The 24,717-nt window shown below is 44.0% G+C and overlaps 1 protein-coding gene across 6 annotated transcripts in view; it reads left to right on the plus strand.

Moving 5' to 3' along the window:
- Positions 1–24,178, plus strand: part of alg13 (ALG13 UDP-N-acetylglucosaminyltransferase subunit) — a 42,660-nt gene extending 18,482 nt beyond the window's left edge. For 2 of the 6 annotated variants that reach the window (XM_047366741.1, XM_047366743.1), the window contains 11 exons: positions 248–395; positions 2,917–3,088; positions 3,175–3,210; positions 3,287–3,342; positions 14,082–14,150; positions 14,466–14,589; positions 14,658–14,777; positions 14,854–14,894; positions 14,994–15,108; positions 23,125–23,232; positions 23,374–24,178. In XM_047366741.1, coding sequence (XP_047222697.1) covers positions 248–395; positions 2,917–3,088; positions 3,175–3,210; positions 3,287–3,342; positions 14,082–14,150; positions 14,466–14,589; positions 14,658–14,777; positions 14,854–14,894; positions 14,994–15,108; positions 23,125–23,232; positions 23,374–23,741 — 1,357 coding nt within the window. In that variant the 3' untranslated portion in view covers positions 23,742–24,178. Of the gene's footprint in view, positions 1–247; positions 396–2,916; positions 3,089–3,174; positions 3,211–3,286; positions 3,343–14,081; positions 14,151–14,465; positions 14,590–14,657; positions 14,778–14,853; positions 14,895–14,993; positions 15,109–15,652; positions 15,754–15,878; positions 15,916–19,695; positions 19,927–23,124; positions 23,299–23,373 lie in introns of those variants that run through there. The other 4 variants (XR_007038463.1, XR_007038462.1, XM_047366742.1 and 1 more) reach the window with 4 other exon arrangements.
- Positions 24,179–24,717: the final 539 nt, after the last annotated feature.

Genomic DNA, 24,717 nt, shown 5'->3' on the forward strand with positions numbered 1-24,717 from the left:
GGTAAAAAACCCACCAATCAGAATCAGCCGTACTGTCATGGTTGGCATCCTTTTCAGGGCTTTGGATGGTGGAGCTATAGCACAGCAGAGGGAGGATGGGGAATAATTATTTATAGGTTTTGGTCAGATAATGTACTTTGTTTTCTTTTATTCCAAAGCATTATGTGTGATCTTGACCTGCTGAGTGGAACCAGAACAGAACTGTTATGCAAAACTGATTCCTTAATATTTTATTAATGTTATGCAGTCGCAGTCGGCGCCACCTGGTGGCTGTCAATAAGGACTGTCAGTTCGGGTTTCCTGCAGAGACGGTGGAGGAACCGGCTGACCTGGACCCACCTATTGCTTACTACCAGCTGGACGATGCCAGTGAAGTAGTCTTCCCTGCCATGCCGGTGAGAAACCAGAAACACTTGTCACTTCAGAACCAGGTTGCTTTCCAGCTCAGAACCATCAGTGGGTGGATGTTGGAGCTCCCTCTGCTGATTTTCTGTTGGAGTCACCAGGTCTTCAAAGGAAAGCAGCTTTCCTAGGGAAGCTTAGAAGAGTGAGCCCGCCATAGATGGGACACACTGTCCTGTCCCCTTTCTGAAGGATTGGGACAAGTGCCCCGGTCCACCACTCCACAGGTGTTGTCCCAGTCCTTCATGTGAAATCAAAGAGGCATGTCACCATAACGGCCACAACCACAAAGGCTGCAGTCCTTCAGGCCACCCACGTACCTGTCAGTTGATTCAAGAGTCTCCAGAAGAAACCAAGCCCTGAAGGTCATCTCTTTCAGCTTGACTGAAGCCCTGAACATGGCCCATTCAGCTTCTGTCTCAGCTTTAATTTCTTGTAATTTTGATCATTGTGGCTTAAAGGGTAAAACAGCTTTTAAAGGAGATGTGATGCTTTTACATCCTTCCTTTTCACCATAAATCATCCAGCTATGGTCTAAATAAAGTGGAACCTCAACGCTTTGGTCTGAACTCCTTGTTCTTGTAGCTCCACAGGTTCCTCTTTTACCTGCTCTAAGGAGCGCCTGACAGCAACTCGTTTAGGTGCCGTCTCTTTAAATGCTACTGAGACGCTTCACATCCCGCCCCCCTCCAGGTCAAAGAGTGCTGCACTTTAACCCCATCGGCCATTTTTGTAGTTTAACAATTAAATGGCGTCGCAGAAAGGAGACAAAAATGAAACCTGTTGATGTAATAATATTAAAACCTGCAGTCTGGTTCTGACCTCCAGGAGCTAAAAGCAGCACACAACGCTAACATCAGCAGAAGACCCGATGCTACTGCTATCAGAACTATGGCCAGGACATCAGATCAACACAATAAATTCATGTCTAAAATAAAGTTTGTTGTCATTTTAGCGTTATTTGCAGCTTACTGCTTTGCTGTGTCCGTCGTTTCCATAGACAGAAGGAACCTGAGCCCTTAATCAGATGAAGTCTTTCAGCAAATCCTTCTTGATACTGGAGGAGGTTGATGAAGAACTCGTCCTTGAAGAGCTTCATGCAGATGAAGAGAAATTTCTCCACTGATGTGGGAACATTTCCATCAAAAATAACTTTTAACCTGGAACTTTAAAGAGGTTCTGGTGCTGGAGGACTGTGGAAAGAACTGTTAAAACACCCAACAACCGAACCACACTTATCCTTTTTCAGCTTTAGCGTACTTGAGCTTGAAATACAAAATCACAGAAAAAATTAAAAATGGCTGATAAGCGACATTATTCAGCCCGAAGTCCATGACCTTGTTTAGCTGATCGTCAGCAAAAACTGTGATGCAACAGTTGGAAAAAAGTGACAGAGGATGGAGAAAACTGAACGGACTGAAAAATACGACCCAAACAGAATATAAAGATACCTACGCAGCACCTGGAGAGACTGAATTCAACTTTTCTGCTTTTCTACATACTCAAAGTACACAACAAAATATATTTAAAGGCTAAAGTGGATTTTTTCCCTGTGTTCCCTTTTAAGCACGAACGTCAGGCTTCTGAAAAGTATGCCCTTTTCTCTGCACTGTGGTTCTGCTGAGGTGTTCAGAAAGCCCAGGTTGCCTTTAAAAGCTGCCTTCAGGTCATCTGCAACGTTGGCTCTGGTGTGTCTCATCTTCCTCTTAACAGCCCATAGATTATCTATGGGGTTCAGGTTAGGGGGGTTTGCTGGCCAATCAAGAACAAGCACACCATGGCCATTGGACCAGCTTTTGGTACCTTTGGCAGTGTGGGACAGTACCAAGTCCAGCTGGAAAATCAAATCAGCATCTCCATACAGTTAACTTACTTTCATCTGAAAACAGGACTTTGGACCATTGAGCAACAGTCCAGTTCTGGTTCTCCTTAGCCCAGGTAAATGGCCTGTACTTGTCAGCTCTTTATCAAGTCCCTGGATACCCAAAGAGCTTCAAACTACAATCAGTCATCCACCCATTCACTCACTGACAGAGTTGAGCTACAATGTAGCCACAGCTGCCCTGGGACAGACTGACAGAGGTGAGGCTGCCATACAATCGGAGCCACTGAACCCCCTGACCACCATTAGTAGGCAAGGAGGGTGAAGTGTCTTGCTCAACTGAGATACTACCAGACTAGGGTGTTGTCCATCTGCAAGAAACCCTTGAAGTCCCAGCTCATCAGAGAATCAGAGTATCTCCTATACTGTACTTTCCTACCTCCTCTAAAACACTTCCTCTATTGCGACACTGACACCCCTGACAGAACCGGACTAGTGGTCCTTCTTCTAATTAGCTTCCTGTTGGCTTTGATATTAACGGCAATCTAAAATTCTCGTTGGCTTTGGATGCAGAAACATTGACCATTATAGAAACCAGATTCTCTTGTTGGTTCTGACCTGTTTTTCTCAGTGGCTCCTGAACTCATCTGCAGCCCTCAGCTCTCCAACATGTCCACCCATCTCCTTTGCAGGGCACTGCTGTGGCTCCTCCCAATGCCATTGGAGACCCACCCCCTCCACTAGGCTCTACCTACAGAGTTCAGAGGGCCACAGGGGCCCTCCACCCAGCATCTCCCCCTGGAAACACACCGGTCTGCTCCTCTGAGGAGGACCAGGAGGATGCAAGCACCGTGGAAGACCACAGTGAGTAAGCTCCTGCTAAACTTTCAGAATAAATGCTTGAATTGAAGCTTGATACTAAGTGTGATATGTCCTGTGATCTCTGTCAGCTGAATACACAGAGGAGTATGTTTACAGCCCTCAGGGTAAGTACCAGCAGAATAGTTATGCTGGCAATTTTGCTGTTTGAACAGGAAGTGACATCATGTTGATCCTTTTTAGATCAGCGCTACCAGACATCAGCTGTTTACACAGTCACTGAGGGCACGTCCACTCAGGTAAGCTCATACCTGGCTCTTCCTTCCTCATGATACCACACAAGGTGTGACAGCCTGGTTGGGTCAGCAGGAGGCGCTGCAGATCTGTCTCCTCCATCCTGATTAGTCCAATCAGAATGACGAGCCACTGCTTTCTGCCTTTCCAATTATTGGAAAAGGAGTTACCTTTCCATACCTTTAGGGTCCACATTTTCAGCAGTTTAGACTTTTTTTTTATTGGATAAATCAGTCTCCCAGCTGAGAGCCAACAGCAAATGAACTGGAAGGATGATATATTAGGACTGTTACTGAAGGTGTCGATATCTGAAAAATTTGTTGTTATGCCATGTGAGTTATGACTGTCAACATTGATATAAATGGTTATAGAAATGATCTGCATATAAAGTGCTGGAAACTTAGTTTTCCCTGATGTTCCTGAACACATCACTCGTTGATCCCACTGAGCCCTCAGTCTGGTCCAGGTGAGTAGCGCCATCTTGGTGACAACAGAACACATGTAGCAGCCCATCAACAATGACCGAATGGTGAGTCAGTGTTACGACCCGTCTAAGGGATGGCTCAGATCGCAACATATTATGAATGATCCAAATGCTCAACAAATCCCAAGTAGCCACGACAGTTGTAAGATCCAACAGGCAGTCTGTTGATTTATTAAAAGTTGTTTAACAGGCATTCTGATTACAGGGGAGGAGATACTTAGTCTTCAGAGTGAACCAAAGCCATAACTAACAAACCAAAGGAACAAACTCCATGAGCAAGACTTACCTAATAAAAATAACCGATAAACCAAATGACAAGAACTTACCTCCCTAACTAAAATAAACAGGAGAAAACTAGTACAACACAAATGGCAGTTCACTCCTACAAACTCCTTACATCATCTACAAGGTCTGCTTTTAACAGCAAAAGCAATGTGTAGCCAGTTGGGATGAGCAGAGAAAAGGGATGACAGGCCGTCCACATCGTCTTTTATGCACGTCTTCTTTGTCGGTCCACCAATCCATTGTCTCCGATCTCTGGGATCCAATCAGCACTCGGTACCTGCACACTTAGATTTGCATTAAAAGGAAAAAAAAGGAAACCCCTTACGACTCTAGTCGTAACACAGAGGCATTGCATCAAACAGGAAGGAGAAATCTGGGAGGAAAAGGTTCTGGACGGAGGAGAGAGGATGAGGAAACGAGCGCTCAGCTCATATTCGTTTTCGCTGATGGTTTTCTTGTCTGGTCAGTTGATCCCAGGTCTTCACCGTGAAGAGCCAAACCTCAGCATCAGCTTTGTTTGAGTCGGGCTGATTAACAATCATCACTACTGTAGACACTAGACGGTGTGAGACGACTACTGTAAGGTCCATTTTTATCCTGCTGTTGGTGAATGAGGGTCCGGATCCCGGTTCTCCTCTGCATTAAAGGACGGAACATTAATACAGTTCTCAGGAACGAGATGAATATATGGAGATGTCAGTTTTAGGCCGGCCGTGCTGGAATTAAAACTGCAGAGAACTAGGAAGAAAAATGGATTCAGACCCAACAGTACCTGCTGTCACATGATTTATTACCACCGGACAGATTCAGGAGGACCGTTCTCCCTTTTAACCGTCTAAAGGCAAAGGGGAGACCTGACCCAAAACACCCAGACACACAGGGATTTCACGGACTGACTGATGGTGGGATCTGCTTTGACACCAGTACCAAAGAAAAAAGACCCTTAAATCAAAGCTGGAGGAAAGGCGCCCATCAAACCTTGTATAAAGCAGACTGTGAGGCTAAAAAAACAGGTTTGACCCACTTCTGCTGAACCCTGATGACCAAGAGAACCCATATCCACACTGGACAGTACCTTAGAGGTTAAGCGCTGCAGGAAAAGCTGCATCTGTACCTCGAACTCCAACTGTAGGTGACTCTGCTGTTAAAGACGTGAAAACATATACAGTAGAACCAGAGAAGTGTTCTGGTTTCCTGGTGAAATTGATTATTACAGGACATAAATCCCTATTGCTGACTAGGTCGGTTTGCCGTTTTGTGATTATGAATCTGAGAATATTATTTAATATTAATATTTTAATATTTTATCAAATAATATTTGGGTCTGTTAAGGGTCGTCCTGTGAATACCAGCCCAGTAAGGTGATGGTATTAGAACAAAATAGAAAGGTGTGAGACGAGCTCTGACATTATTGAACAGCATAAACTCTGCACATATATGGAATAAATTCACACAATTTCTTAAAATACAAGAACTTAAAATACCGTTAATAAAAGTGTTAAAATGCATAAGTGCGGATGGCGCGTTATGATCAAACTTCTGTTTAAAATCACCCTTTAAATAAAGTTTTTCTTAACTTTAAAAACAAACAAAGAACAAAACTGAACATGTGTGCTGCAGATATTCTGCTAGCACCAAAATAGCTGAGTTCAAAACAAACAAAACCCAACTTCATAAAATGAAAAACGTTTAGATCATTTCAATCTAAATCACTTCTATATTATTCTGCCCAAACACCAAGCCTCGTATGAATGTGTTGAAGAGTTGTCTGGGCGACGACGAAGTTTGAAGAAACGTCCACAGTCAAACGGTTTCAGCTAACCTCCGGAGCTGTGGCTGGAAGGCGGCTTGTTCTGTCCGCTGACCACACTGCACGTTACCACGGACTCTTGAAATGCATCAGAACTCTTATCTACGTCTCCGGTCCGTCAGCTGAGAACGAAGGTGCGGAGAAACTCAAACATGCAGAAGATAAACCAGAGAAGATCGCTCCGAAGCTTATCTGGTATCTAATCACACAGAGCTTTCCAACAATAGCCTGCAAGGATATAGCCCAGATTCTAAAGCTAGAACTGGTCAGGGACCGGTTACCAGGCAGTTTTCCGTATGTTGATCCTATGTGAGATTTAATCTGAAAATCACGCCACGCCAGCAGCATTCAGCTCTTACAGTGGCGGATTTAAACATTCATATTGATAATGTAAAAGGTAGAAGTGCAACAGAACAATTTAGGATTCTGGATTGCTTTGGATTTTCACATGTCACAAAACCAACCCATATCCAGGTGGATGTTCTGGTTCTTTCCAGTGCTCTAAACATTGCTGATGTGGTTCTGACTGATGTTTTGTCTGGTTATTTCTGTTTGCTATTTAAAGTATCCCTAGAATCAGAACCAGAGCTGAGGTCATCAAAAACATTGCATTAATAACTCATCTGATCTCAAAACAAAACCAGCAGAATGTGTCTCCACCTCTGATTAGCTGCGGATGTCTCTGTCCTCCAGAACCATTATAGTATCTAAATGAGTTCAAATTGAATTATGGATCTTTGACAGAAACACTTCAGAAGCTAAAATCCACAGCCTGATTTGTTGCCCACCAGCTTTCTAACGTCACCTGAAATATTGCTCCCCATTTTCTGACCCGGAGGGATGTGATCGCTCCTCGGAGTCCGACACGTCCAAAACGTCTCTATTTCTCAATGTCCTTTTTTTTTTACTATGGTCAAAACACACAGCTCAAAACAATTAAAGGAGCCATTTGAAAACACCTCAGATCTCAACTGCGAAAGAGAATCCTGCTGGTCTTCCATCCTGATATGGAATGGGTAATGTGTCAGGAACAACAGGATGTCATCATTTGATGACAATGATCACCCCACAGAGGGCCAAATCCGACGTCACCAAGAAACATCAACACAGAACTGAAGCAGCAGGCTGGTCCAATCTGCTGAAATTTCTTCACAGCAACTCAACACGGTCATCAGTAGTTTCTATGCCCCCAGGCGCTTGTATGCATGCCTGACAACATCTGGGTCAAGCACCTTATGAGATAATGGATGGTGTCCTGGGGCATCTCCTCCCAGATCCTGATCAGAGCATCACTGAGGTCCTGGGCAGTCTGAAGTGCAACCTGGTGGTGTCAGATAAACCTAAACATGATGTCCCAGAGATGTTCTATTGGATTTAGATCAGGGGACATGGAGGCCACTCAGTGTTGTCGCTTCCTTCATCCTCCAGCTGCTTGCATACTCTTGCCACATGAAACCGGGCATTATCAGGCACCAGGAGGAACCATGGACCCACAGCACCAGGAGGGACTAACAATGGGTCTAAGGAGTCGGGTGCTGTCATTTATCCTGTACAGGTCTGTAGGGTCCAGGTATCGCCTCATGCTGCTAGTAGTGACACTGACTCTGACTGTTCTCGCTGCTGGCGGGTTGCCTTACTGGCTCAGGAACTCAAGCATTTCTTCTCCCGCTTGAGGTATCCGGACCTGCAGCATCCCTAGAATCCCAAAGACAACCCTTCGGTCTTCTCCCTCTGAACCTTCTAGTCCATCAGGTGAGGCATGCTCTGCTAGCAACCAGCCCAAAGTAAACTGCTGGAACAGACGAGATCCGAGAGGAACCAGGAGGAAATACAGGAGCTCACAGTGGTGCAAAATAAACAACCTGTTGTTGAACACCACGAAGACCAAGGAGATGGTCATTGACTTCAGGAGGCAGAGACGAGATCATGCTCCTCTGAGCTATCTACGTAGGTGAAGAGAGTGGCCACCCTCAAGGTTCTGGGGTTACACATGCCGGGAGATCTGAACTGGTCACCAAAAACATTGCCACTGGTGAAAAAGGGCCAGCGGAGACTCCACTTTCTGCAGGTGCTACGAAGGAACCGCTGGGAGAAAAAGCTGATGGTGTCCTTTTACCGGTCCATAATTGAGTCAGTGCTGATGTTCAGTGCCACTGGGTGGTTTGCTCCCTGCTGGGCTGCAGACAAGAAGACACTGCAGATGGTAACCAGGACTGCTGAGAAGATCATAGGTTGGGTTGGGTTTGTCTCATTGTTGCCTCCTTAGTGAACCTGTTCTTAATTTCATTAACACCAAACCAGCTTAACTGATTAACAACCCCCTCTACTACTGAACTGACCAGATCAATATTCCATGTTGTTAAATATGAAATGGACTGAACTTTGATGGCCCTTCCAGTCATATCAACCACTCAAAGCACTAGAGCCACATTTACCCAGTCGCACTCACTTGCACACATTCATACACCACTACGCAGATTGGAAGGCAACTTGCGGTGAAGGGCCTTGCCCAGAGGCACATCAACATTTAGTAGGAGGAAGCTGGAATCGGACCCACAACTTTCAGGATGAAAGGCGACGACTATTCCCACTGAGCCACGGTCTCCTCATTTTAAGTGTATAAATATTAGAAAAAAAACATCTGAGATGTAAGTCCCACCCTTCTTCACCTCAGTTGGTTTGATCCCTCTTGCCCTACAAATGTTGCTTCATCTTAACTTGATCTCTTCAGGCGCAGATTACAGCTGGGCCAGGGAAGGTAAAGCAATCAGGATCTCAGTGCGTTTTGATTAGAACTTCCTGATTGATGAGCTGGAAAAATGAGTGAGAATGTCTGGTTCTGTGCTAAACTAGATCGGATCTTATTTGTGAAATAGGGATTGCATTGGCTACGTTCCCACTGCAGGTCTTAATGCTCCAATCTATTTTTTTATTTTTTGTGGTCGTTTCCATTACTTGGAAAATGTTGCCTATATCTGACTTCAGTGTGAATTGTTTGTGGGTCAAAATCACCTGCTCGGTAATCTCGATAGCATTTTAAAGGCCTCTGTTTGAAGGGTTGTATATACGAATTTTACAATACAAACTATTCCCACATCCAGACAAACCTCTCAATTAGGCTTGAATAAAGTTTTCTCTATTTATTAACGAGCTCTAACGTCTCGTTGTCTCTCCACTGTGCAGTTCTATTTTAGCCCCCCGTATGTTTTGCTAACTGCTACCGTATCAGAATCAGCTTTATTGCTAAGTTCGTACATACAAACAAGGAATTTGACTCCGGTACACTTTGCTCTTTGGTTTTGTTTTTGTATTACAGAATATACAAATTTACAATGTACACATGTATAATAAAAAGGTCCATTTGCAACATCCAGCAGGAAACATGTTTCCTGCTGGATGGCAAAGTTGTGACGTCTTGGTCGTTCCCACTGAGTCACATTCCAAAAGATCAGATATGAGTCGGATTCAGGACCACATGAATGTGGTCAAATATGTGACTTGGAAAAAGTTGGATATGGGGCAGATCTGAGCGTTCACACTTGTTCTAAAGAGTCTGACCTGGTCTCTTGCCCCTCATAAAATCTGATTTGAGCCATATTTGCCTGCAGTGGAAACATGTTCGTTCTGTCATTGTGAACAAAATCTGGGCAAAAAAATATTCTGGGGTTCCCCAAGGGTCCTTTCTCGAGCCATATTTATTCTACGTCCATATGATTCCCCTAGCTCAAATTATACTGCAGCATCTTTTACCATTTGTACGCACCACTTGTCATTTCTGTCACCACATGAAAACCTAGTCCACTACATTCAGAACTTCCTCCAGTTTAACTCAGATAAAATAAACCAGAATTTCTGGTCGCAAAACTGGTGGTGGATCCCTGTTAGTCAAAGAATACATTTAAAATTCCTGATACTAGTCAGTAAAGCACTAAACTAGACTCAGCAGAGACATCCAGACGTCCCTCTCTCCAGACACCTCCTCCAGCTCCTCCGGGGGGAGCCCAAGGCGTTCCCAGGCCAGCCGAGAGACATAGTCCCTCCAGCGTGTCCTGGGCCGTCCCCTGGGCCTCCTCCCGGTGGGACGTGCCTGGAACACCTCCAGAGGAAGGCGTCCAGGAGGCATCCGGTATAGATGCCCGAGCCACCTCAACTGGCTCCTCTCGATGTGGAGGAGCAGCGGCTCTACTCCGAGCTCCTCACCCTATCTCTAAGGGAGAGCCCGGCCACCCTACGGAGGAAGCTCATTTCAGCCGCTTGTATCCGTGATCTCGTTCTTTCGGTCATGACCCAAAGTTCATGACCATAGGTGAGGATAGGAACGTAGACCGACCGGTAAATTGAGAGCTTTGCTTTTCGGCTCAGCTCTCTCTTCACCACAACGGACTGGCACAGCGCCCCCATTACTGTGGCAGCCGCAACGATCCGTCTGTCGATCTCCCGCTCCATTCTTCCCTCACTGGTGAACAAGACCCCGAGATACTTAAACTCCTCCACTGGAGAGTGGACTTTTTAGAGGCGGACTAACGGGTCTTTGAGGGCCAGAATTGTTGCTGATTGGCAGGTGTTCAAATACTTATTTGCAGCTGCAACAGACAAGTAAATTATAAAAAAAAATCATACATTGTGATTTCCGTTTTTTTTTTGTAGATTGTTTCTCACAGTGGACGTGCACCTAAGATGAAAATGTCAGACCTCTCCATGATTTCTAAGTGGGAGAACTTGCAAAGTCGCAGAGTGTTCAAATACTTATTTTCCTCACTGTAGGTAATTTTTTATGTGACGCCCTGAATGGTTGTAAAGGTTTACAGTTCTTCACATAGTGTGTGTGATGACAGTCTTTCTCATAGAAATATAGGAGGCTTATTCACATCATAGTGATCAACATTGAGCAAACTTTTAGTAGGAAAGCTGATCACTCTTTAGGACATGTGGCCCCTTGTCTTTAAAGAGATTTTAGCAGCTCTTTTCCTGACCCTTGACCTGTATAAGTCCTGGATGGAGGGAAGGTCAGTCCTGATTATTTGTTGCAGTCTGGACCTGTCCTGTTTTGTGGATGATCCAAACCACACTGAGATGGATGAAGACAGGACAGACTGAATGATGGCAGTGTACAGGTCCTTCTCAAAATATTAGCATATTGTGATAAAGTTCATTATTTTCCATAATGTCATGATGAAAATGTAACATTCATATATTTTAGATTCATTGCACACTAACTGAAATATTTCAGGTCTTTTATTGTCTTAATACGGATGATTTTGGCATACAGCTCATGAAAACCCAAAATTCCTACCTCACAAAATTACCATATTTCATCCGACCAATAAAAGAAAAGAGTTTTTAATACAAAAAACGTCAACCTTCAAATCATGTACAGTTATGCCCTCAATACTTGGTCGGGAATCCTTTTGCAGAAATGACTGCTTCAATGCGGCGTGGCATGGAGGCAATCAGCCTGTGGCACTGCTGAGGTCTTATGGAGGCCCAGGATGCTTCGATAGCGGCCTTTAGCTCATCCAGAGTGTTGGGTCTTGAGTCTCTCAACGTTCTCTTCACAATATCCCACAGATTCTCTATGGGGTTCAGGTCAGGAGAGTTGGCAGGCCAATTGAGCACAGTGATACCATGGTCAGTAAACCATTTACCAGTGGTTTTGGCACTGTGAGCAGGTGCCAGGTCGTGGTGAAAAATGAAATCTTCATCTCCATAAAGCTTTTCAGCAGATGGAAGCATGAAGTGCTCCAAAATCTCCTGATAGCTAGCTGCATTGACCCTGCCCTTGATAAAACACAGTGGACCAACACCAGCAGCTGACACGGTATCCCAGACCATCACTGACTGTGGGTACGTGACACTGGACTTCTGGCATTTTGGCATTTCCTTCTCCCCAGTCTTCCTCCAGACTCTGGCACCTTGATTTCCGAATGACATGCAGAATTTGCTTTCATCCGAAAAAAGTACTTTGGACCACTGAGCAACAGTCCAGTGCTGCTTCTCTGTAGCCCAGGTCTGGGGAATGCGGCACCTGTAGCCCATTTCCTGCACACGCCTGTGCACGGTGGCTCTGGATGTTTCTACTCCAGACTCAGTCCACTGCTTCCACAGGTCCTCCAAGGTCTGGAATCGGCCCTTCTCCACAATCTTCCTCAGGGTCCGGTCACCTCTTCTCGTTGTGCAGCGTTTTCTGCCACACTTTTTCCTTCCCACAGACTTCCCACTGAGGTGCCTTGATACAGCACTCTGGGAACAGCCTATTCGTTCAGAAATTTCTTTCTGTGTCTTACCCTCTTGCTTGAGGGTGTCAATAGTGGCCTTCTGGACAGCAGTCAGGTCGGCAGTCTTACCCATGATTGGGGTTTTGAGTGTTGAACCAGGCTGGGAGTTTTAAAGGCCTCAGGAATCTTTTGCAGGTGTTTAGAGTTAACTCGTTGATTCAGATGATTAGGTTCATAGCTCGTTTAGAGACCCTTTTAATGATATGCTAATTTTGTGAGATAGGAATTTTGGGTTTTCATGAGCTGTATGCCAAAATCATCCGTATTAAGACAATAAAAGACCTGAAATATTTCAGTTAGTGTGCAATGAATCTAAAATATATGAATGTTAAATTTTCATCAGGACATTATGGAAAATAATGAACTTTATCACAATATGCTAATATTTTGAGAAGGACCTGTAGAAGATGACCAACAGCTCCTGTGGAAGGTTGAACTTCTTGAGTTGCCTCAGGAAGTCCAGTCTCTGCTGGACCTTCTTCTGAACAGTGTCTATGTGTGAAGACCATCTCCGGTCCTCAGAGATGGTGGTTCCTAAGAACCTGAAGTGTTCCACGGCCAATACAGTGTTGTTGAGGATGGTGAGGGGGGGCGGGGGGGTATGGGTGCAGGCTAGGGGTCTGAAGGTAGGGGGGTAGTTGGTGTACGGCAAGAATTGGTGTCTGAATGGGATGTGGAGGAGTTGGGTTGAGGTGTGAACTGCTGCTTTTCATACCTGCAGTAAAAACCATTCAACTGATTCAACTTGGTATAAAGGAATCATCAGTTGAGGCCAACGTGCCATTGCATTTGTTTTGGGACACATTTGCGCATCACAAATAGGTTGAACACATTGAATAAATATGCTTTCTATTCACCATTGTAGCCACAGTTAATGGGAATTTAATATATATCTGAGCAACATACCATTTGGCTAGCATGGCCCAGCTAAGGGATGACTGTTAATTACCCGACTTGTTAGTCAGCTCCCTCTGAAAAGCTCCGGTTGAAAGAACTGCAGCGTTGTGAGAACTGGTACCAGAGATGCACGGTTCCTCCCGGTTTCCCTCTATTTCAGTTTGATCGCTCTGGTTTAAACAATCAAAGCTCAAACTCATGAACAAACATCAGGTTTGATGCTCAATGAAATGAATAAACTGAATGGAGTCATATTTCAGTGGCTTTAGGGGAGGTTTACTTCTCTGTAATTTATTGTCGATTGATAAGGTTTGTGTGGCTGCCGCACATTTTTACCCAATGTTCATTTTTGTATGGGTTGAGTTATGCATAAAACATTGCACCACAAGGTTTTTGTGCGTACGCACGCTTTGTACATGAGGCCCCTGCTGACTTGTTGTTCCCAGAACCAAACAAGGTGAGGCGGCATTTAGTTAATATACTCATTAGCTCCTGAACATACTGCCTGAAAACCTGAGATGTTCAGAAACTGTTCCTTTAAATCTGGACTGAAAACATTTTGTTTTACAGCAGCTTCCAGTCAGAAAATCTCACTAATGAACTGTTGAGTGAGTGAAGATTAGATTTGCATAGGCTATAAATATAAAATTTAGATTTCCTTTATGAATTTTCTTTCTGTCTTTTGCTGTCCAGTAAATCACTTTGGATACCTTGTGTTCGAATGGTTCTGTATAAATAAACTGGTATTTTCTTATTGAGTAAAATTGGCAGACAAAAGAAGTAGGAATTATCACGTTCTGGTTTCACCTCCAGCTGCTCTGCAGTTGTCGAAACTCAGGTGGGAATAATCTTCAGATGCAGTTCCCTGAATCCCACTTGGCTGCAGCTCAACTTCATGAGGAAGGCTGAACAGAAGTTGACATGTCAATCAGGTCATGTTTCCAGTGAGGTCAAAAGATTGTGATGAAAGATGTTTTTGTCTGATTGTGAAAGGATGAACAGGAAAGAGGCGCCACAGACTCTTCCAGCAGATCAGATATGTCCTACAGCTACAAACCACAGGTAAACACACCTTCTACTGCTCCCTGCTGGCTGGCTTGTTTGCTGCCTGATTGGGTTGTTTAGGTAGCTCCTTGTCCTGCCCCCTGCTGGCTGGTTGAGGTATGACCTCGGTGATAGATTGAACTGTGTTAAGTATTTTAAGTCTGATCTGACGCTGCAGGAGCAACAAAACGTCTCGGTGACTCAGACATTTAACAAATGAGCTTGTTTCTTGTTCTCGTTTGGATATATATTCATCACCAACTATTCCCATTTTCTAATGTTGATGCTTAAATTTTCAGGTGAATTGCTTTAGGTGGGTTTTTTTTTTTTTAGGTTGTGAAGCCGCTGCCGGTCATCTGCTCCTCCCCCTCCTCTTCTTCCTCCTCACCACCCTCACCATCTAGAGTCCCTGCAACTCCTCACCTGCCACCAGCTGCACATGCTCAGACACGTCCAGGTAGCCTTGTAATATGCAGATAATGATGCATGTTAGCTGTGATCTGACGAGTTGTTTTCTGTACTCAGTTGCCATGACAATCTCTGCTGCTGCTCCCTGGTTGGTTAACGAGTTGGGTGAGCCTCTCTGCACTGTGGTGACTCCGCCCCCTTACTCCTATGACCCCAATGGCAGTGATTTACCTCGAGGTTAGGGCTTATATTTGGTAAGTTTTCATCCCAGGTCACATGGGTCAGTTAGAGATCTAAAGCTGTTTGTGTTCAGACTGCAGGGTCCTCCAGTACTACTACAACCTGGGAGTTCAGGTACCACCAAGCACACAGATGTTAGGGTGTTAAATGGGTTTGACTGGGGATTGTCCAGTTTCAGCCTCACTCTGTACATTAACTTCTGTTTTCCTTCAGTGGTACCATCAGAGCTGTTGGCAACAGCAGCAGGTGTATGCCCCCACCTCGCCTGACCCGGCTTATCCCTACCAACACTACCCCTCCTACTTGAGCCAGGAGCCCCCTCCCCACGGTGAGAGCCCACAATATGGTTTTACCTCAGGACTGTTGCTCAATGGAAAGAAGGAAGTCCTAGAAACCTGTTCTGGTCAGAGATGTTCCTAAGGTCTGGAGGCCAAGTTAATGACATTCAGTCAGTTCATTCTTCAGATGTTCTGGTCCAAAGAGGGCATTCAGGAGGTTTCAGGTGATCCAGTTAGAGGAGACAAACACTTGGCTCTGATTCAGAAGTGAAACTGAGTTTTTATATTGTCCATCCCAAACACAGCGTCTTTTCTGTGCAGCAGGTAGAACGGCGTTCATCTGGTTGAATAAAACTGACAAATATTTCATTAGTGGACAAAAACTAAACTATGAATTAAAGAAGTGACATTAAAATGACACAAAATAAATGGAGGGAAATGAAATCCATCAATTATTGGTTCTTATGCATGCGGGGGGGGCGAAACACCCCGGACAGGTGAGGATGTACTTACTCCTCCTGAGCCGTAGGTGAATGACTGTTGGTGCCAGCTGAGGTTGAGGTCAAAAAACTCCAGTGGAGATTTTTCCTGCAGCCAGGAACTCCTAGAGTGATGTGATGAAAGTTGAGACCAGGAAGGAAGGAGCGGAACATTTTACACCGATCGAGGACCACAACAAACTGGAAGAGACAGAGGTAAGCCTTCTTCAGTTTTATATCCTGATCTATCGGGGAGAATACTTTAAACCTTATTTAAATAAAAAAATGACTAGAAGATTTAATAACCATAGCAGGTGTTAATATTTCCCTCTTTCTTGTAGGGTAAAGAAGATCTCAGATCATACTGGACAACGAAAGGTAAAGGAAGTGACATCATCTGCAACATGGACTTGTTCACCATGGCATTGTTAATATGACCAGTCCATACATCTGGGCCTGTAATCACTAAAAATCCTAAGCATAAAAGTAGCTCCAAGTGACGGTATTCTAAGAAACATTTAACAAAATTACAAGCGATATATAACAGAATTATTTAAATAATTACAGACTGTAAAATATTTTCAAAAATAAACATTTGTAAAACAAAATTGAAGAAGTCTGTAGTCAAACTTTCCTTTATCATGTCACTGCAACATACAATTTCCTCATCATGTAAAGCACTTTGAATGGTCTTGTTGCTGAAATGTGCTATATAAATAAACTTGTCTGTTGGTTCCCACCGTGATCCCAGGACCAAATCTACCTTTAACACTCCTCTCTTCTCCTCCACCAGCAGGCTCTGCTCCTCTGTTCACTTCGCTTTTCTCCACCTTTTTTACTCCGTTTTGTTTTGGTCATTTTACCAAATTAAACCTCATTAAACAAGAAGGAGATCCCAGTAAAATACTGACAGCTGAGTGTCCACATTAATGTGAACTAGATGCAGTATGAAAACGACCAGCATGGCGAGTAAACCTAAGCAAATCAGAATAATGAAGAGCATGTAAATAAGCTACGTTCAAACATGCTGTGACAATTAATTTGAGGTTTCATCATCATGATTACAACATTTCTGAGTCTAAATTCTTGTACTCTTATTCCACTTCCTCCGGGACCGGGTCACGGGGGCAGCAGAGACGCCCAGACGTCCCTCTCCCCAGACACCTCCTCCAGTTCCTCCAGGGGGAGCCCAAGGCGTTCCCAGGCCAGCCGAGAGACATAGTCCCTCCAGCGTGTCCTGGGCCGTCTCCTGGGCCTCCTCCCGGTGGGACGTGCCTGAAACACCTCCCGAGGAAGGCGTCCAGGAGGCATCAGGTATAGATGCCCGAGCCACCTCAACTGGCTCCTCTCGATGTGGAGGAGCAGCGGCTCTACTCCGAGCTCCTCCCGGATGGCTGAGCCCCTCACCCTATCTCTAAGGGAGTGCCCGGCCACCCTACGGAGGAAGATCATTTCAGCCGCTTGTATCCAGGATCTCGTTCTTTCGGTCATGACCCAAAGTTCATGGCCGTAGGTGAGGGTAGGAACGTAGACCGACCGGTAAATTGAGAGCTTTGCTTTTCGGCTCATCTCTCTCTTCACCACAACGGACCGGCACAGAACCCCCATTACTGCGGCAGCCGCACCGATCCGTCTGTCGATCTCCCGCTCCATTCTTCCCTCATTCATGAACAAGACCCCGAGATCCTTAAACTCCTCCACTTGAGGCAGGAACTCCCCACCAACCTGAAGAGGACAAGCCACGCTTTTCCGGTCGAGTACCATGGCCTCGGACTTGGAGGAGCTGATCTTCATCCCAGCCGCTTCACACTCGGCTGCGAACCGCCACAGCGCATGCTGTAGGTCTTGGCTAGAGGGGGCCAGCAGGACCACGTCATCTGCAAAAAGAAGAGACGAAATCCACTGGTCCCCAAACCAGACCCCCTCCGGCCCTTGGCCGCGTCTAGAAATCCTGTCCATAAAAGTTATGAACAGGACCGGTGACAAAGGACAGCCCTGCCGGAGTCCAACATGCAATGGGAACAGGTCCGACTTAGTGCCGGCAATGCGGACCAAACTCCTGCTCCACTCGTACAGGGACCGGATGGCCCCTAAGAAAGGGCCCCGAGAAACGGGGTCAAATTCAGCAGAGAACTGAATCACTGAAGCTGGGACTCCTTGGCAGGAATGTTTAGGATAAGATAGGAGCTCTGAGAGACTCTGAGGGTCTTTGGGAATACGGACCCTGGTCTCTGGTTTTATGATGGAGAAACAGTCACAGAAAAAACTAAAAGCAGTTTGAAGGAAGTCCAAACATTCAGAACCGAGAGTTTTTGTTCTTGGCTTTTAGTTGTGAAGTTAATTCATTTTTGTAAGGAATACGATTATTGATTAATTCATCAAGAATAATAATTTAAAATAATTGGAAAAATATTAATTTCTTAACCAAAAATCAGTCAGTCAGTCACTCACTTACGAATAGAAATCAGAGATATCCTCTGGTGTTGTGATTATGGGCTCAAAGCTCTTTAATAATTACAAATTATTAACCAAAACCACCAACTGTCTCTGTTTATTCAACCACTTCACCGAAGGTGGAGGAACTCCGACCTTGTTTTGACAGATAAATGTCTCTTGCATGAAATAAACATAAACGCTTCTATTAATTATATATATGAAGATTTATTGAAGCCAAATAATCCTGATATACCATTATTCTGGTCCAAAAACCTTCACCTAACTAACAAGCACTATTCTACACAAAGGGAATAAAACTGTCTACCTAACAATAATAATAATAAAAGAAAAATATATATATACATTTAGTGTCTATGAAGATCAAACCAGTAGTTTTATTTACAAAATGTGTAATTTGGGTTAAATGGAAAGAAGTCCTGTCGTGTTGATGTCTCGATTGCAGCGATAGTGGCTAAAGGGGCGTGGCCTCACTGTTTCATCAGCTGATCGCCCCAAATCTTGACAAAGAGTCATAAACTCTGAGGCGGCAACTCAGTGGAAAATCTCCAGCAATAAAACTGGAACAAAGAGAGGTCGGACGAGGCCCAGACCGCAGTTGCCCTGAATGAAAAACTTTTAAAAGTCCAACTTCTAACTTCTGGCTGATTCGAGATCAGCCGGACAAACATGAACCACGATTCAGCAGCAAATCAAAACACAGCTCAGCATAACATAATTCAATCAGTATAGCAACAAGTTAATACCTGAGATTAACTACTGGTGATCCTACATCACCTTCACTATGCCTCATCCTGACCAGACCTCTAAATGCACCTATTCGGTTTAATATGAAAAGAACCAAATTACTTTGACGTTGATTTCTTCTCTCCACCGGTTGAGGAGGGATCGGGTCTGAAGAAAAATGAGGGAAGGGGATGACGCGTCCGTGATCAAATTAAAGAAAAACTGTAATTTCTCATCCGTCCACGAGGGGAAAATATGAAGAACCTTTAGTCGACTGCATTACACAAGGAGGAAACTCATCTCCTTGGACATAGAACCTCTGTGGGTTTTCACCTGCGCCGGTTGTGGCACGGTCTTCGATCGGCAAATCTCTGATCTTCTCGTATCAGACAGATTTCCAGCTTTCAAGCTCTTCTGGGAATGGCCTTGTGGAGCAAAAGTTCGCCTGCGAGCTCTTGTCTCTCCAGATATGCGCCTCCTATACGCTGTCCTGCGACAGGCGGGAAATGGCCCCGAGACTCTGCATCTCAGCTGGTTTATACTTCCAGCGATGTCAGAGCTGTGACGTCTGTTGAGCTGCATGCGTCAAAATGTGCGACCAAATGGATGACCCCAACACTTTTGAACAAGAATGTTTCTGATGGGATGTGATGACATCTGTTCAGCTGAAATATCTGACAATACAGCTTGTACTCATTAAACAAGTCTTTTTATTGATTTGATATTAAACAAAAATTGTGTGTATCTATATGTATGTATATATGTGTATATCAACATATAACAAAATCTCTCCCTTCTGTACCGCATCAGTTGTAGACATGAACATAACAGGCATCCGAACAACAAAAATATGTGCATACGTATAGTGAAAGATCATTTATGTATCTGCTGACAAACTTTCAAAATATGATATAAATGGGTGGAGGTATCGTAAAATGTCTCAACAGACCCTTACACAGTGCATCTGTTTTTTTCCAGATAAATAACATCTCTTATCCAGTGTCCATGTGCCGGAGGATGTGCGTCCTTCCATCTGCACTAAATAAGTCTCTTGGCCAACAGAGAGCAGAAAGCAATCGTATTCCTCTGGTGCTTGTTGAAGGAAACCTCCACCAGGACCACCCCAAACAGTGAAATAAACTGATGGGTGTACAGTTCTTCCACATATCTCAGAGAAAGTATCAAAAATAAATTGCCAATAACCATGCAGTTTGGGACAAGTCCAGAATGTATGTAAGTGTTGCTGGGAGTTTACAGCGATCCAGGTCATTTCTAAACTTGGAGAGTCTGTCCTTGGACCAATATAAACGATGTACTACTTTGAATTGTATTACAGCATGTCTTAAACAGACTGAGGATGAGTAAATGTTCTGAATGATCTTCCGTCAAACTGAGTCCGATATGGTCCATTTCCCACTCGTGTTTAAGAGAATCCAAACTGATGTCATGGTATGAACTGAGCATTACATAAATCCTTCGAAGGACCTGCTCAGCCTCAGTCCTGCACCCCAATATCTCATCCACAAAATGAGCATATGGGCGAGAAGGAAAACGAGAGGAATTAGACTTTACGAAATGTTTAATTGCAGATATCTAAAGAGCTGTGACCTGTGTATCAAATTCTTGTACCAGCTGTTTAAATGAGGCAAACCTATTATCTATATTAAGATTGTAAAGTGAATGCACCTTTTTAAATCCCAGGCATCAAAAGCTGTATCGGTTGATGAGGGAACAAACGTGATTCTTTGACACTGGTGCAGCGAACAATAACTGTAAATTTAAATGATCTCCTAAACCGATTCCAAATTTTGACTGCATGGATGACAATAGGATTAGAAGTATAAGTCAAGATTGGTTGTTCAAAAGGTAATTGAGAACAAAGTAAAGCAGTGGGAGAACTAGATGTAATTGAGCCCCTCTTCCAAAGCCACCCAGCTGGGGACAGGAGTATCTTTTTTTCAGCCAATACAATAATGCCCTAATATTAGCTTCCCAGTAATAATGCAAGACATTTGGAAGTGACACGCCTGAGATCACGGACAGTTGCAGCACCTTCTTGCTAATCCGTGGAGGTTTTTTTTGTTCCAAATAGAGGTTGATAACTGGCTATTCAGATTGGAAAAGAATGATCTCGTAAGAAACATTGGCGGGGTCTGAAACAAATGGAGTAATTTAGGTAGTATATTCATTTTGACTGAATTAATTCTTCCCCCAAGGGAGAGAGGCAAGACTTACCATCTGGTAATGTCCTGCTTAAGATTCACCGAGAGAAGGATAATTAGCCTTATAAAGTTCCTTATAATTATGAGTTAACCAAATACCAAAGTATTGAATTTTTTTAAGGCTAAATCTAAATGGAACAGTACCTGAAAGTTTCCCCACTATAGGGGTCACAGGCATGAGCTCACTTTTCTGCAGATTCACCTTGTAACCAGATAGTCCTCCAAATCTTTGAAGCAAGATAAGTAACTCAGGAATGCTTGTGAGACGGTCTGAAATATACAAAAGTCTGTCATTGGCATAGAAGAAATTTTATGCTCTGTGCCCGACAGATTTAAACCTTTTTTAAAATAGTTTTGCTGTAAAGCTACCACCAAGGGTCCCATTGCAATCGCAAAAGGATACGGCGAAAGTGGGCATCTCTGCCTAGTACCGCGCTGTAACTCAAAGTAGCCAAATACATTACAATTAGTAAATACTGCTGCCATTGGAGAAGAATGTATTAACTTACCCATGATATAAATTTAGGACCAAATTTAAACAGTTCGTAAGCCCTGAACAGGTAGTCCAACTCCACTTGCTCAAACGCCTTTTCAACATCCAGCAAGAGTATGACTTCATCATTTCTTTGACTGGATGGAGTGGGAGGTAATATCCCATCAAACTAAACGCCTAATGTTCAAAAAAGGTTGGCGGTTTTTTACAAACCCCGTCTGGTCAGGCGAGACAATAATGAGGACCACCCGCTCAAGTTGCTTTGCAAATATTTTTGCATCAGTGTTTAAAAGTGACACAGGTCGATATGCCACAGTCCAGAGGATCTCTATCTTCAAGTAATAGCAAGATTACAGCTTGACTCATGGACAGTGGTAATGATCAGAATCAGATTTATTGCTAAGTTCGTACATACAAACAAGGAATTTGACTCCGGTACACTTTGCTCTTTTGTTCTGTTTTTGCATTACAGAATATACATATTTACAATGTACAATATTCACATATCTAATAGAAAAGGTGCATTTACAACATCTGTCTGCTGTTGTTCTGTACTCAATTGAATGTTCATCAGAGAAACAGCCTGGAGGAAGAAACTGTCTCTGATTTAAATAAAGATTCTTCAAAAAAACCAACAGTAATTTAGAGGACGGCAAATCTGAACATTTCTTTAAAAATTCAGTTGGAAAGCCACCTGACCCTGGGGACTTACCTTTTGCATCTCGTTGAGTGCAAAAATGATTTCCTAACTCGTCAGCGAGATCAGAACTTACTGAGGAAAGTTTAACATCCACTGAGTCATTTCAAATTTAACAGAAAATATGACCTGCAGAGCAGTCTAAACTGGGATCTAAAATGCTGGGGATATTCAACCAGTGAGACATGTTTAGCATCCTCCCACCATAAAGCTCCACCTTTAGTTCAGGGTCCATCAAAGAGGTCCTACCTCCCTAGCAGGGGGTAGTTTGACCCGTTTTAGTCAGAGTTGGTCCTGGTTCCAGCAAAGGAAACACAGCTTTGGTCTCAAAGATCTGTAACAGGTGTGGGTGTGGTGGTTGGTAAAATTCCTTCCAGCTGGCCAAATATTTTATTGAAAGGCTCAGAAATGTTATACGTTACCACATCTTGTGTCCTGGCAGTCCTTGGATCAGTGTGTGATTATATAGTAATGATTGATATTTGACCGTCTGATCTCCAGAGATCAATTGATCTATGTGGAATATTCCTGCACATAGATGTTTATATTTTTGCTACTTTTAACTTTTTTTGTTCATACAGATCTCACTGAGAATCAGCGTCTCATTCTGAGCAAAACACAGATATAATACAGCAGACCTTGTGTTGAGTCAATCTGTGAGATGCCATTAGTCCTTATTCTGCTCATGCTGCAGGAAAAACTCATAACTTCAGCCTGAAAAGTTTCTACGTATTTTAACTAAACTGTGTGAATATGCACACAAATCATGATGCAGAACTTTGTCCCTACCAACTGGTTGTAGTAACAGAAACCTGAGCTGGGGGGCAGCCTCTGGTTCTGTACACCTGACTATTGATCCATTTTTTAATTTGGACAGAGCGGCTTGGACAGGAAGTTGAAGTTTATCTAAAAGGTTTTGGGTTTTGTTCCTGAGGCTGGTGAAACTGCAGAAGCTCTGACCTGGTGATTCCTTCCTGTGCATTTTCTGCCCCCAGCCACCCCCGTGTCTTTCCCTGAGACCGGCCGGGGAGCCCACCAGCCCCCTTCCTCTTACCCAGACTCCTCCAGAGTAGCTGACGGACAGCCGGAGGGACACGGCAGCGGTCAGTACTGATGACACAACCTTTCTGAGCGCTGCTCAGCATCTCACCTGTGCTGCGTTCAGAAAGGTAGAAAAGTCTTCACTTTGACTAGACATAAAAACAGGAACCTAAAACACTTTGATGCTTGACGTTTCTCCCCAGGACCCGCCCCCTCAGTGGAAGGACCCTCCTCCATCATCAACTCAGCTTCTCCAGGCTCGGCCCCCTCTGGACTCCTCTACCCAGATCAAACAGCCCTCCCTCCCCCCACACTACTACACCTGCCTTTTGAAGCTCCACCCACCGCTGGTTACCTGCCTGCAGGTCCTCACCCACCTTTCCCCCACCTGCCCCATCATCCCTCCTACCATACTTGTCTGCCCAGTTCTGCTCACTGGGGGCCACTCTCAACGTCAGGCCATGCCCAACGAGTCTACTGCCCAGCCCCCAATCCTGCTCATGTGGTTGGTTACATCACTGCCCCACACCCTCACCACACACCCACACACTACATCCCCCCCTCTATGTAAGTGATAGCATCTTGCTAACGGCACCCTTCCAACCTGTTGAATTTCCTGCTCATGAGACCGTTTCCACATAATGAAGCAGAAATAACATTTTAAAAGTTAATAAAACGTTAATTTAGAAGAATGTATTCAGTGCTAACATGTTAGCTTCAGCTAACTTTTAGCATGTATCCTGTTTGCAGCACTGGTTTACCTCTCAGACATGTCCGCCTCAGTTACTTCCTGTTCAGAATAGTCACATTTAGAAAATGGAGGAAAGGTTAAGTTTTGTTTTGAGGGTGATGTGGATCAGGCTTTGTTCTGAACACCAGCAAATCCGTTTGGGAGGCGGGGCTTATGTAGGGTGCGGCTAGTCCCTTTAACATTTTGAAGGGATCTCTTTGTGTTTTGTTCAAACTGGGCTTTGTGTTTTGGGGTGAATAAAATTTGTTTCACCAGCAGAACATGATCTGTCTTTATTTCCAAGCTGTTTTCTGGGGATCAGCTATGGGATTTTTATTGTAGAGAACGGTTTGCTGATGAAGCTGGAGCTACCCGGGGAATAACTGAAAGAAAAACCCAGTTCCTGCTTGCTTTCTGATCTCATTAAATTCTTAAGGTCCAGGACCCACCACTTCCTGATTGAATGATTTCCTGTTTTCAGCAAGATTAAATAACATCTTGTGGTTCAAGATGACCACAGTCAGAACTTGTTCTAATCTGAATCAGATCAACACAAGCAGGGAGAATGTTTACTGAAGATGAGTTGTGATCATCTAACACAGAGGTCCATACCCTGCTTAACCAGGAGGGGGTGTACAGAAGTTGCTTCAGTAATGCCCAGAAAACTGGTCAGGTTCAGGAGGTGTGACAGTTTATAGAGGGTCAGAACCATCTGGGTTTTTATTCTCTTCATTATAAATATTTATGGTTTACATGTTCACGTAATTCAAGATTCAAATCCCTTCATCTGTTCATCACCACCTAATTACATCGCCTT

The sequence above is a fragment of the Girardinichthys multiradiatus genome, chromosome 5 (assembly GCF_021462225.1).
Source record: "Girardinichthys multiradiatus isolate DD_20200921_A chromosome 5, DD_fGirMul_XY1, whole genome shotgun sequence".
NCBI classification, from domain to species: Eukaryota; Metazoa; Chordata; class Actinopteri; order Cyprinodontiformes; family Goodeidae; genus Girardinichthys; species Girardinichthys multiradiatus.